The 12,979-nt window shown below is 52.4% G+C and overlaps 2 protein-coding genes across 3 annotated transcripts in view; one reads left to right on the forward strand and one right to left on the reverse strand.

Moving 5' to 3' along the window:
* The window catches only part of GBA2 (glucosylceramidase beta 2), a 247,491-nt gene extending 241,382 nt beyond the window's left edge, over positions 1–6,109 (reverse strand). Inside the window, exon 1 of the mRNA XM_078674425.1 lies at positions 3,905–6,109. Within this exon, the coding sequence (XP_078530551.1) occupies positions 3,905–4,077 (173 nt within the window). The 5' untranslated portion in view covers positions 4,078–6,109. The remainder of the gene's footprint in view (positions 1–3,904) is intronic.
* Positions 6,110–7,881: 1,772 nt separating this feature from the next.
* The window catches only part of RGP1 (RGP1 partner of RAB6A GEF complex), a 67,253-nt gene continuing 62,155 nt past the window's right edge, over positions 7,882–12,979 (forward strand). Inside the window, exon 1 of one of the 2 annotated variants that reach the window (XM_078674427.1) lies at positions 7,882–8,075. The gene's annotated coding sequence lies outside the window, so the exon portion shown is untranslated. Of the gene's footprint in view, positions 8,076–11,223; positions 11,236–12,979 lie in introns of those variants that run through there. The other variant, XM_078674428.1, reaches the window with a different exon arrangement.

The raw sequence follows: 12,979 nt of genomic DNA on the forward strand, positions 1-12,979 counted from the left end.
CACTAATGCAGAAGCTCATTAGCAGAGTTGGAGTGTATCCGCAAATAAAAGCACTATGAAAAGGATTTCGAAGATTAAGTTTATCTTCTAATTGGTTAACTTTAAAGGCAAAGTCAGCAAAATATTCCATTGAAGATACTTTTGACAAAGCACCAGCATTTTTTCATCTTCCAGAAAGTCTACGTCTATATGTCTTCACTTAACAAGTATACAAAAATACATGTAGATCCTACAACATATTCTCATGATGGCAAAGTAAAAAGAATGCAAACAGCCAATCTGTGAACAGAACTGTCTCTTGATGGCAGGGTAAAGCCTCCAAACCGCAAGTACGCCCTAAAAAAGTCATAATCTTGTTTTGTCAGCAATCCAAAAACATAAAGAACACAACATTGTTTCAATTACAAGCTACAATTTATTTTATACCTCCAGGACACAAAAAGTATTACTTGATGCCACATCACGAAAACTTAAGGGGTTCATAAATGAGACAACGTAACTATCCATAAAGTGCTATAGTCTTGATAGACAGCCTTCCAAGCCATGACAAACCAAGAAAAACACATGAAAGTCAACGGATGAAGGGGGCTGGCACAAAGCCCATTCTCTCTGTATGTCTGCCTACAGCACTTTTTAAAAATTAAATATTTGATTACATAACTTAGCGAGTGTGCTGTTTCTGCTGCTTCTCGGCCCGTGTGAGTGAATGTTGCACTGCTACTGCTGCTGCTACTGCCCATGCTGTAACCTCTTCCATGTGTAAAGGAAGCTTGCAGCGCTGCTGCCTGTGCATGGGTGAGAGACTGAGAGTATATTTGTTCGAGAGAAGGGGGTGGGGAGTGTCAAGTCAAGTCAAGTCAGAAAATTTATATAGCGCGCTACATACCCAGAGGGTCTCAAGGCGCTTGAAGAAGGGTGGGGAGTTATTGGTCGAATACCCAAGTTTTAAGTTGTTTCCTGAATGCTGGGTGGTTTTGGGTGAGTGGGAAGTGAGTTCCAGGTTTTAGCTGCCAGGTAGGAGAAGGATCTTCCTCCCATGGTGGTTTTGTTGATGCGAGGTACAACAGCAAGGGCTTGGTTGGAGGAGCGTAGCTGGCGGGAGGGGGTGTAGAAGGAAAGTCGTGTGTTGAGGCATTCGGGTCCAAGTTCGTAAAGTGCTTTGTGAGCGTGGGTTAGGAGGCGGAATGTTATCCTCTTATTAACGGGGAGCCAGTGGAGGTTTTTCAGGTGACTAGAAATGTGGTCTTTAATCGGGATGTCTAGTATGAGTCTGGCTGATGCGTTCTGGATGCGTTGGAGTTTTTTCTGATTTTTTGCGGTGGTACCGGCGTAAAGGGTGTTTCCGTAGTCCAGGCGGCTCGTGACCGGTGCGTGGGTGACCGTTTTTCTAGTTTCGGTGGGAATCCAGCGAATTTTTAGGGCTCGCCTGCTGATGCGCTTCAGCGCATAGCTGGCGAAGCTCTATAGGGGCTTATCCAGTGTTTATCCACTGGCGATTCCACTGGCGATTCCTTCAAGTGCATGTGCTTTTAAGGTCATTGCGCTTGCGCAAGCCCTAAAAAGCGCGTGCACAATGCCACCAGCCGCCTGCCTGCCTGCCTCGCATTACCACATCAAAGGCAGCCCTCCGAGCGCATTTCTCACCCCCTAATTATTCACGGCCGGCCGGCAGGCACATCAAAGGCTGCTGCTGCCGTGACTCGCATTTCTCCTCCCTCCTCCCCTATCACTGCCCAGGCCGGCCGTACTTTCTCTTTACAAGGGCGCCCATTCCTGAATCACTTGAAATCTCTCCACATTATTTGCATTTTGTTAATTAAAAAAATTAACTTCAACACAGCGTTGCACATTTTTCTCGACTTCGGAAGGATGAGTCCCAATCTCATTTGTACAAAGTGTTGTAATGGGATTATTGGAGAGTTAGAGAAACGTGCTCACAAGTTACATTTTTATGCAAATCATCTGAGTAAATAAACAATAGCATGGTGCCGTTTGCGTCCTTGACTTGATCTGGTTTTTATTTTTATTTTGCTATTATTCTCACAAAGGCTAAGAAGGTCTGCCTACTTTAGTATTAAGTGCTATACGTCGCATAAGCAACAGCTAACCATTCACTCACCCACGCAACGCCACTCACCCATGCAACGCCACTCACCCACGCAACGCCACTCACCCACGCAACGCCACTCACCCACGCAACGCCACTCACCCACGCAACGCCACTCACCCACGCAACGCCACTCACCCACGCAACGCCACTCACACATGCAACGCCACACACGCAACGCCACACACACACGCAACGCCACACACATGCAACGCCACACACACATGCAACGCCACTCACACATGCAACGCCACTCACACATGCAACGCCACTCACACATGCAACGCCACTCACACATGCAACGCCACTCACACATGCAACGCCACTCACACATGCAACGCCACTCACACATGCAACGCCACTCACACACGCAACGCCACTCAACCACGCAACGCCACTCACCCACGCAACGCCACTCAGCCACGCAACGCCACTCAGCCACGCAACGCCACTCAGCCACGCAACGCCACTCAGCCACGCAACGCCACTCAGCCACGCAACGCCACTCAGCCACGCAACGCCACTCAGCCACGCAACGCCACTCAGCCACGCAACGCCACTCACCCACGCAACGCCACTCACCCACGCAACGCCACTCACCCACGCAACGCCACACACCCACGCAACGCCACACACACACGCAACGCCACACACCCACGCAACGCCGCTCACCCACGCAACGCCGCTCACCCACGCAACGCCGCTCACCCACGCAACGCCGCTCACCCACGCAACGCCGCTCACCCACGCAACGCCACTCACCCACGCAACGCCACTCACCCACGCAACGCCACTCACCCACGCAACGCCACTCACCCACGCAACGCCACTCACCCACGCAACGCCACTCATCCACGCAACGCCACTCATCTATATGCAAAACGAAAAATGTCAAACTCTTCTATTGCGAGACCTATTGCATTTTCAATGCTTGTTTTTTGAGCATGTGTGCGTGCATGTCTGACAAGAGCCCTTGAGTACTTTGCACGTGCTGTAAGAAGCTTGCAATGGTGCTACCTTTGCCGAGCCCGATCCATCTATGTAAATGAATGTTTTACTGCAACCGAACATGTATAAGTATCTGTAAAAGAAAAAGTGTGTATTCGGGGAACTTGCATTGGTGGTGCATGGGCTGTACCATGTGTGAGAACCAGTGTGTGACAGAGTGCCCACTGGCATGGTTCACTATCTGTTACATGTGTCTGTAAGAAGCTTGCATTTCTGCTGCATGTACTGTACCTCGTATGTGTATCAGTATGTGAGAGAGAGCCCCCACTGGTATCATTCATGATGCTTTATATGTGTGTCTGTCAGCAGCAGCGTGAATTGTTGATCAGTACATTTGCTGTGTGGAGAGGCTACATGGGCCAGTCAGTTTCTGATGCACAATTTCAGAGAAGATGTTGTTGCAATCAAAAGCACATGTACGCTGCATTACAAATGTGGCTACTTCTTAGCACACAAGCTCAACCTGCCTTGGAGCAAGTGTAGTCACAAAAAAGAATGTACAGGCCACGACCTGATAAAAAATTGAACCAGCTGGAAAACATAAAAATCTGAACCAGATTATATCAGTACAATATGCCATATCACATTACTTGCTAAAGGGTTGTCCAACGAACGCCTAATAAGGCAAAATCCATGCGATATTGTTACGATAACTACATAGATAAATGAAGTCAATGTAGATTATTTTTTTTAAATATATCCTATATGGATATCCTTAAATCTGGCTATTTCAGGGCAATCTTGTAAACTAAATTCAGACCCATAACTGAGCCTTTGTGCATCACTTACCGCAGTCCCATGGGGAAATGGATAATCTTGTTCACCAGCGAGACATTCGAAGCCTGAAATGGTTTCCTCTTCTCCTCGAAGTCATGGTCCAAACAGATCCTCCAGCCAAAGGTTGGCACTCTGTGTCCTTGCACAACACCTTCATAAGAATCCATCAAGCTTCGTGTGGCCATGGTGCAGTGCTGCAAAGCAACAAAGCCCCTTCCTCTACTCCTTTGTTGCCAACCTCCAAGACTGAAAGCCGGAGAAGCGCTCTTCAACTTAAATCTTTCACCATGGCAGAAAAGACGACCTAAAAAAGGTCAATATTAAATAGTACAAGTCACGCCTATAGTGTAGGGTGGCCCAGCCGAAGCTCGCAACAACTGTACGACAGTAACTGAGTAGAACAGGGTAGTTCTACAGAGCCTCATGCCTCAAGGACTCATATGGAACAAGAAAGAAATGGGCGGAGAAGAGTGATCATCCAGCCAGGTGCAAGGTTCTAAGCAGACTCTGGAGGTGCCCTTGCCAGCAGCAGAACCATTTATCTCAGAAATGGATGTCTAGTGGTAGATCCTGATCAGAAATAACATATTGTCTAACCACACGAATGTTGCCACATCACGTTCTGCGGGTCAGTTTAATTCACTTCAAAGGGATGTGGAATGATGAATTCAGGAAGGGATACTGTGCATCTCCAGACCCTTCTAGAGCGGACCTCAGGGGACAGTAAGACTTGGCAACCTCTGTTGTTTTTAGAGAAGAATACAGAGAGCTAGACTTGGCTCAGCCTTTTCTGATGGGACCCGACGCTGTCAAACTGATGAATGAGATCACAGAACGTTCTACCCATGTGAGCGCTCGTCTGTTCTCTAGTTTCAAACTCAATCACTGTAGGTCTGTCCAATCAAGGGAGTGGAATCACGATTGCACCAAGAGAGGCCCACCTAGCAGGGCTTCGGAGACTGATGGGAAGCACCCAAATAGAGTTTCCATTAGTAGGGGGGGGGGTGTATTCTTTGCCTGGTCCTCTTATTAAATCCCATCTACTGCACTAAGCCCTTGCTCTCCGCCCAGACTTCCTGTGATCTTACTGCCTATCAGTCAGATGTCCAACCGTCGCCCTCACATGCCTCGTGGATGTCCATCAAACTGGCTGGTCGATACCCATGGAGATTGCCTGTCCTGGCCCACCAATCTCAGAGGTGTAGGCCTACCTATGTGGTCTTTCTATGGTACCTACAGATGTCATTTAGAAAGGCCATGGGATGGAGGTCAAAATGTAACTAGTATCTACGTCTATAACCGTTTCTGCTCCATGACATCCCACCTTGAGTAAATATGCAGGTTTGCCGTCCTCCCCATTTGTCTCACACCATGTTGTCCCAATACTCACCCAACGCTTCGGCCAGCCTGTCACTCGCTGTCAGTAATTCAGCATCTTTCCACAACTGATAGGCTCTCAGCATCCAGCACAGACCGTCTCTCGCCCTCTGCCACTGCAACTCTCTAACCCAATGACCCAAACGTGTCTTGGTCACTCACTCACTGTCACAAGCAGTGTTGCACTCAATGCCACATCCCAGCTTTACACCAAGTCGCGCTGTTCATCAGTAGACCTGTCACTTTCGCACAATCTGTCAACCTTAAGCGAGGGCTCTGTCAGTGTTAATACATGCCAATTACAAAGAATCTCTTGTGCACATTCAGTCGCCAGTTCTCAAATACTGTTAAATCCTGTATGAGCAGGTGTTACTCTCTCAGCATTCACCACTCTCATGCCTGCCTCTCAATGTCCCTTTAGCTATCTTGTTGTACTTCAGCTGCAGCATGCACCCTCGGTCTCTGGTAGTCACCCTCAAGCTGGCAGTCTCATCAGCTAGCTGGCAGTCCCTCCTCGGCTGTCAGTCATTCACCCTCTGCCACGGTCAGTCCCTCTGCGGGCCCTGGGGGTCAGCCATTCCCCGCCATTGAGTGGCTGGTGCGCTCCCTCTGCCCCACACTCCCCTGCTGTCAGTGGCGGCCACTAACGCCGTGTCTCACCCTCTGTCGCTGGAGACCGTGACCCCCTCTGACGAGGGCTTGTCTCACCCCTGCAGTGGTAGGTGTCACCCGCCCCCAGTCACTGGCTGTCACTCCTGTCACCCGCCCCCAGTCTGTCTCTGGCTGTCACTCCTGTCACCCGCCCCCAGTCTGTCTCTGGCTGTCACTCACCCCCGGTCTCTGGCTGTCACTCCTGCCAGCTGTCACTCACCCCCGGTCTCTGGCTGTCACTCACCCCCGGTCTCTGGCTGTCACTCACCCCCCGGTCTCTGGCTGTCACTCACCCTCAGCAGTCACTGCTGTCACCCGCCCCCTGTCTGTCTCTGGCTGTCACTCACCCCCGGTCTCTGGCTGTCACTCCTGCCAGCTGTCACTCACCCCCGGTCTCTGGCTGTCACTCACCCCCGGTCTCTGGCTGTCACTCACCCTCAGTCTCAGCAGTCACTGCTGTCACCCGCCCCCAGTCTGTCTCTGGCTGTCACTCACCCCCGGTCTCTGGCTGTCACTCCTGCCAGCTGTCACTCACCCCCGGTCTCTGGCTGTCACTCACCCCCGGTCTCTGGCTGTCACTCACCCCCAGTCACTGGCTGTCACTCCTGCCAGCTGTCACTCACCCCCAGTCTCTGGCTGTCACTCACCCCACCGGTCTCTGGCTGTCACTCCTGCCAGCTGTCACTCACCCCCCGTCTCTGGCTGTCACTCACCCCCGGTCTCTGGCTGTCACTCCTGCCAGCTGTCACTCACCCCCAGTCTCTGGCTGTCACTCACCCCTGGTCTCTGGCTGTCACTCACCCCCGGTCTCTGGCTGTCACTCACCCTCAGTCTCAGCAGTCACTGCTGTCACCCGCCCCCAGTCTGTCTCTGGCTGTCACTCACCCCCGGTCTCTGGCTGTCACTCACCCCCAGTCTCTGGCTGTCACTCCTGCCAGCTGTCACTCACCCCCAGTCTCTGGCTGTCACTCACCCCCGGTCTCTGGCTGTCACTCCTGCCAGCTGTCACTCACCCCCAGTCTCTGGCTGTCACTCACCCCCGGTCTCTGGCTGTCACTCCTGCCAGCTGTCACTCACCCCCCGTCTCTGGCTGTCACTCACCCCCGGTCTCTGGCTGTCACTCCTGCCAGCTGTCACTCACCCCCAGTCTCTGGCTATCACTCACCCCCGGTCTCTGGCTGTCACTCACCCCCGGTCTCTGGCTGTCACTCACCCTCAGTCTCAGCAGTCACTGCTGTCACCCGCCCCCTGTCTGTCTCTGGCTGCCTGTCAGCCTCCTGTGCATGCAGCAGTCCCCGCCTCTGCAGCCTCTGGGGGTGCCCCTCTCCCTGCTTTGCAAGCCCCCCTCTCTGCCCTCCCTCCCTGACCCTGCACCGACCCTCCTCCCCCCGTGGACACTCCTGGGCCCTGCAGCCTCTCTGGGGTGGGTCTGGGGGTGCCTCTCTCCCTGCCCCGGCCCTCCCCCCCCCTTGGGCACTCCTGGGCCGCTCTGCTCCGGTGGACGGAGCCCTGCCCGGTGCAGCCCCCACCGCTGCTGGCGGTGAGCTCCAGACTCCGGTGCGGGGGGTCGCGGGGGCGGGCCCTCCTTCCAGTGCGGGGGGCTGAGCAGGGGAACACTGGGTCCAGGTGGGAGCGGTGCACCGGCACACACTGATTGGCTGGCTGCAACAACCCGACCCGGAAGTGACACTCCATAAGCCTTGGAAGACAACACCGTCGCCGTCTGTTGCCCCGGAAGCGACCATCTCTGCTCCGGAAGTGAAGGCCCAGCCGCTGTGGAGTCGGTACAAGAGGCCGGGGGCCGCGCGCGCTCGACCAGCAGCTAAAGTTGAACGAATGTATGATTTGCTCTGAAGCCACACCCCCTACGCCTGACGTCACCACCGCACGCACAAACACACAACAATACTGCCCGAGCGGGGTTGGCTGAGGGTCCTTCCGGATGACGTCAAATCCGGGGCGGGTCATTCCTCCCGACCAATCACACGCTTCCTGTGTCGGTGGCACCGCTCTGCAGTGTGTAAACACCGCTCCCTGCGGACGAGGGGGGCCGGAGGGGGCCGGGGGGTGAGGCCCTGCTGGGAGGCTGCACGAGCACGCTAGCGTGTGCATAGCGCCTCGAGGTGTCCTCCCTCCCACACTGTCCTGGTCTGCAGTAAGTATCCTGCGTGTCTGTGCAGGGGCACTCTTCTGTGTGCACACACTGCATGTCTGTGCTGGGGTGCAGTGCCCTCTGTGCTCATCTTCCCTGCATGCGTTGGTGTGCTGCGTGTCCTCACTCCCTGTGCCTGTGGTGTTATCGTGCTCTGTGTCCACACACTGCATGTCTGTGCTGGTGTGCAGGGCTCTGAGTGTCCTCACTCCCTGTGTCTGTGGTGTTATCGTGCTCTGTGTCCACACACTGCATGTCTGTGCTGGTGTGCAGGGCTCTGAGTGTCCTCACTCCCTGTGTCTGTGGTGTTATCGTGCTCTGTGTCCACACACTGCATGTCTGTGCTGGTGTGCAGGGCTCTGAGTGTCCTCACTCCCTGTGTCTGTGGTGTTATCGTGCTCTGTGTCCACACACTGCATGTCTGTGCTGGTGTGCAGGGCTCTGAGTGTCCTCACTCCCTGTGTCTGTGGTGTTATCGTGCTCTGTGTCCACACACTGCATGTCTGTGCTGGTGTGCAGGGCTCTGAGTGTCCTCACTCCCTGTGTCTGTGGTGTTATCGTGCTCTGTGTCCACACACTGCATGTCTGTGCTGGTGTGCAGGGCTCTGAGTGTCCTCACTCCCTGTGTCTGTGGTGTTATCGTGCTCTGTGTCCACACACTGCATGTCTGTGCTGGTGTGCAGGGCTCTGAGTGTCCTCACTCCCTGTGTCTGTGGTGTTATCGTGCTCTGTGTCCACACACTGCATGTCTGTGCTGGTGTGCAGGGCTCTGAGTGTCCTCACTCCCTGTGTCTGTGGTGTTATCGTGCTCTGTGTCCACACACTGCATGTCTGTGCTGGTGTGCAGGGCTCTGAGTGTCCTCACTCCCTGTGTCTGTGGTGTTATCGTGCTCTGTGTCCACACACTGCATGTCTGTGCTGGTGTGCAGGGCTCTGAGTGTCCTCACTCCCTGTGTCTGTGGTGTTATCGTGCTCTGTGTCCACACACTGCATGTCTGTGCTGGTGTGCAGGGCTCTGAGTGTCCTCACTCCCTGTGTCTGTGGTGTTATCGTGCTCTGTGTCCACACACTGCATGTCTGTGCTGGTGTGCAGGGCTCTGAGTGTCCTCACTCCCTGTGTCTGTGGTGTTATCGTGCTCTGTGTCCACACACTGCATGTCTGTGCTGGTGTGCAGGGCTCTGAGTGTCCTCACTCCCTGTGTCTGTGGTGTTATCGTGCTCTGTGTCCACACACTGCATGTCTGTGCTGGTGTGCAGGGCTCTGAGTGTCCTCACTCCCTGTGTCTGTGGTGTTATCGTGCTCTGTGTCCACACACTGCATGTCTGTGCTGGTGTGCAGGGCTCTGAGTGTCCTCACTCCCTGTGTCTGTGGTGTTATCGTGCTCTGTGTCCACACACTGCATGTCTGTGCTGGTGTGCAGGGCTCTGAGTGTCCTCACTCCCTGTGTCTGTGGTGTTATCGTGCTCTGTGTCCACACACTGCATGTCTGTGCTGGTGTGCAGGGCTCTGAGTGTCCTCACTCCCTGTGTCTGTGGTGTTATCGTGCTCTGTGTCCACACACTGCATGTCTGTGCTGGTGTGCAGGGCTCTGAGTGTCCTCACTCCCTGTGTCTGTGGTGTTATCGTGCTCTGTGTCCACACACTGCATGTCTGTGCTGGTGTGCAGGGCTCTGAGTGTCCTCACTCCCTGTGTCTGTGGTGTTATCGTGCTCTGTGTCCACACACTGCATGTCTGTGCTGGTGTGCAGGGCTCTGAGTGTCCTCACTCCCTGTGTCTGTGGTGTTATCGTGCTCTGTGTCCACACACTGCATGTCTGTGCTGGTGTGCAGGGCTCTGAGTGTCCTCACTCCCTGTGTCTGTGGTGTTATCGTGCTCTGTGTCCACACACTGCATGTCTGTGCTGGTGTGCAGGGCTCTGAGTGTCCTCACTCCCTGTGTCTGTGGTGTTATCGTGCTCTGTGTCCACACACTGCATGTCTGTGCTGGTGTGCAGGGCTCTGAGTGTCCTCACTCCCTGTGTCTGTGGTGTTATCGTGCTCTGTGTCCACACACTGCATGTCTGTGCTGGTGTGCAGGGCTCTGAGTGTCCTCACTCCCTGTGTCTGTGGTGTTATCGTGCTCTGTGTCCACACACTGCATGTCTGTGCTGGTGTGCAGGGCTCTGAGTGTCCTCACTCCCTGTGTCTGTGGTGTTATCGTGCTCTGTGTCCACACACTGCATGTCTGTGCTGGTGTGCAGGGCTCTGAGTGTCCTCACTCCCTGTGTCTGTGGTGTTATCGTGCTCTGTGTCCACACACTGCATGTCTGTGCTGGTGTGCAGGGCTCGGAGTGTCCTCACTCCCTGTGTCTGTGGTGTTATCGTGCTCTGTGTCCACACACTGCATGTCTGTGCTGGTGTGCAGGGCTCGGAGTGTCCACACTCCCAGTATGTTCACCCTGGTATGCAGTATCTTGTGTGTCCACGGTCCATGTATGTCTGTGCTGGTTTGTACTATCCTGGTGTGCAGTCTCCTGTATCTCTGCACTCGTTTTTATTTATTTTATTTAATGCATTTTTATAAAAGCTCGGACTGTACCCGAAGGTGTCAGAGCGCTGTACAATAGAACCAGTTACGTTACATGAGAGAACTGTTGCAGGATTAGAACAAACAAAAATAGCAAGAGCAGACTGTATAAGCAAAAGTAAGAATAAATATGACACATTTTACAATGACTAAAGAACTTCCTGGTGAACAATAGCAGGCCAAAGAATCAAAACAACGCAGGCAAAAAGAACACAATTTCAAACACAGCAAGCACAGGATTTATAAGCAAAAATGTAAGGAGGGAATTAGTTCTAAAGTGTCTTTGGAATAAAAGAGATTTGAGGTCCGCTTTGAAGATCTGGATGTCTGAGCTTGTATGCAGTATGCTGTGTGTCCACCTGCCTTCCTGCCTCCCTCTGTGTTTGAGCTGCTGTGCATTATGCTGTGTGTCTACACTCTGTGTGTCTGAGCTGCTGTGCAGTATATGTTCCCCTCCCCGTATATCTATGCCGGTATGCAGTAGGCTGTGTGTTTACACTCTCTGTATATATGTGCTTGGGTGCAATATTCTGTGTTCACCCTCCCTGTCTGTCTGCGTTGATGAGCAGTATGCAGTGTGTCTATGCTGGTGTGCAGTATCCTGTGTGTCCACCGTCCATGTATGTCTGTGCTGGTTTGTACTATCCTGGTGTGTAGTCTCCTGTGTGTGCCCGTTTCCTGTATGTCTGCACTTGTGTGTACTATCCTGGTGTGTAGAATTCTGTCATCCTGTGTTCCCTGTATATCTGCTCTGTAGTTTCCTATTTGTTCCCTCTCCCTTTGTATGCTCTTGTGTCTAGTAACCTGTGCGTTATTAGTCCATGTATGTCTGACCTGGCATGTAGTATCACGTGTGTCCCCGTTCCCTCCATGTCTAAGTTGTTGTGTTATATCCAGTGTGTTCCCATTTCCTGTATTTCTAAGCTGACGTGCAGTACCTTGAGTGTCCCATTCCCTGCATGTCTGCGCTGGTGTCTGCGATGCTGATAGTGAATGGTGTAATAGAATATTGGTGGGTGGTCTGTAGTGAAAGCTGCAAGGTAGAAGCAAGTGGAGGGAGGATTCGGCCCACCGAAGACCTACCTTCTGTTGCCCCAACCTAAGGGCCTGCCTTGGAATAAACAACTTGCCTCTTACCTGGTTGGCTTTATACTCTTGTATGGAGAGTTGATGGCTTTTTAGGTTTCGCCTCACCGAAAGCTGCGCAGCAGACTTTCGCGCAGAGCGAAATCTTATGTTTTACACTGTGTGACTTTTTTCCGCCTCTCTGTTCCATTGGCTAACTCCATAAATGGAGGCTAGCCATTGGAAGAGAGAGGCGATTCGTGGGCGTTCCCAGCTTCCTTAGCTCACTTCTTGTTCCTGCCCCAGCACTGCCTTCTATGCTACTTTGTTTTCTTGATTCCTTAACCTGCACTATTCTAGTATACCCTTGTAGCTTCCCCTTCTGTATATCCTTTTCCAGTCCCTGCCCTTCTTCCCATTTCCTTGGTCCCAGTTCTAGTTTGCTGTCTTTCTGTTCTGATGTCTTGCTTCTGTTGCCTTGTATGTTTGTTACCTGTTTTCTGCCAAGTGTGCCCGGTCATTTCCTTCCTTTCCTGTTAAGCACTCCTCCTTGCTAGCTCCTTGTCTATAGTGGCTTGTGTTTAGTTCTACCCCTTTGCTGTTACTGCCTTGCGTGTTCCTGTTTGATCGCCAGGATCCGCGGGCACAGCTGACTACCTAGGTGGTGTTTCCTGTTCACTGTGAGTATTGTCTTTGAGTTACATTTATAACATCACCATAGGTGTAAGCTCAACAGACCCTGCCTCTGCATGCATATCCTACATGTGGGTATTTGCAGTCAGTATCTGTAACAGCAATTGTGGGTGACAAACTTACTGAGCTTCAGTCTTATTGTGTGGAGCTCCTGAGTGCTTTTCCCCACACCCCCCTTTATTGTTAATGTTGTATTATATATATGTCTTGCACGTCCGTCCTGGGTGTAGTTAGTCTGAATGCTAAATTGCCTTGTGAGTGCCCTTCCTGTCTGAGTCTTAGCCATCTTGTTCACTTGTACAGGCTTCCCCTTTGGATCCCTTTTCCTCTTCTGACTCCCTGTGTGATCCTGGGCAGTGCTGTACTCCTCTTCCTGTGTAAGTTTTCTACCCATCTCTCAGTCCTTGCCCAAGTCCCTGACTGTGTTCCCCACGTAGTCCCGGACATTTCTTGACGGCCAGCGACCTGCAGTCTACACTAGACCGTAGTGAGCTCCCAACCCCAACAGCTGGCATAAGACTCAATCACAATCTTTGGAGTTGAGTCAAAAATTGCTCTGCCATTTTAGGCCTCCATGTGGTA

Source organism: Lissotriton helveticus, chromosome 2_1 (genome assembly GCF_964261635.1).
Source record: "Lissotriton helveticus chromosome 2_1, aLisHel1.1, whole genome shotgun sequence".
Lineage (NCBI taxonomy): Eukaryota > Metazoa > Chordata > Amphibia > Caudata > Salamandridae > Lissotriton > Lissotriton helveticus.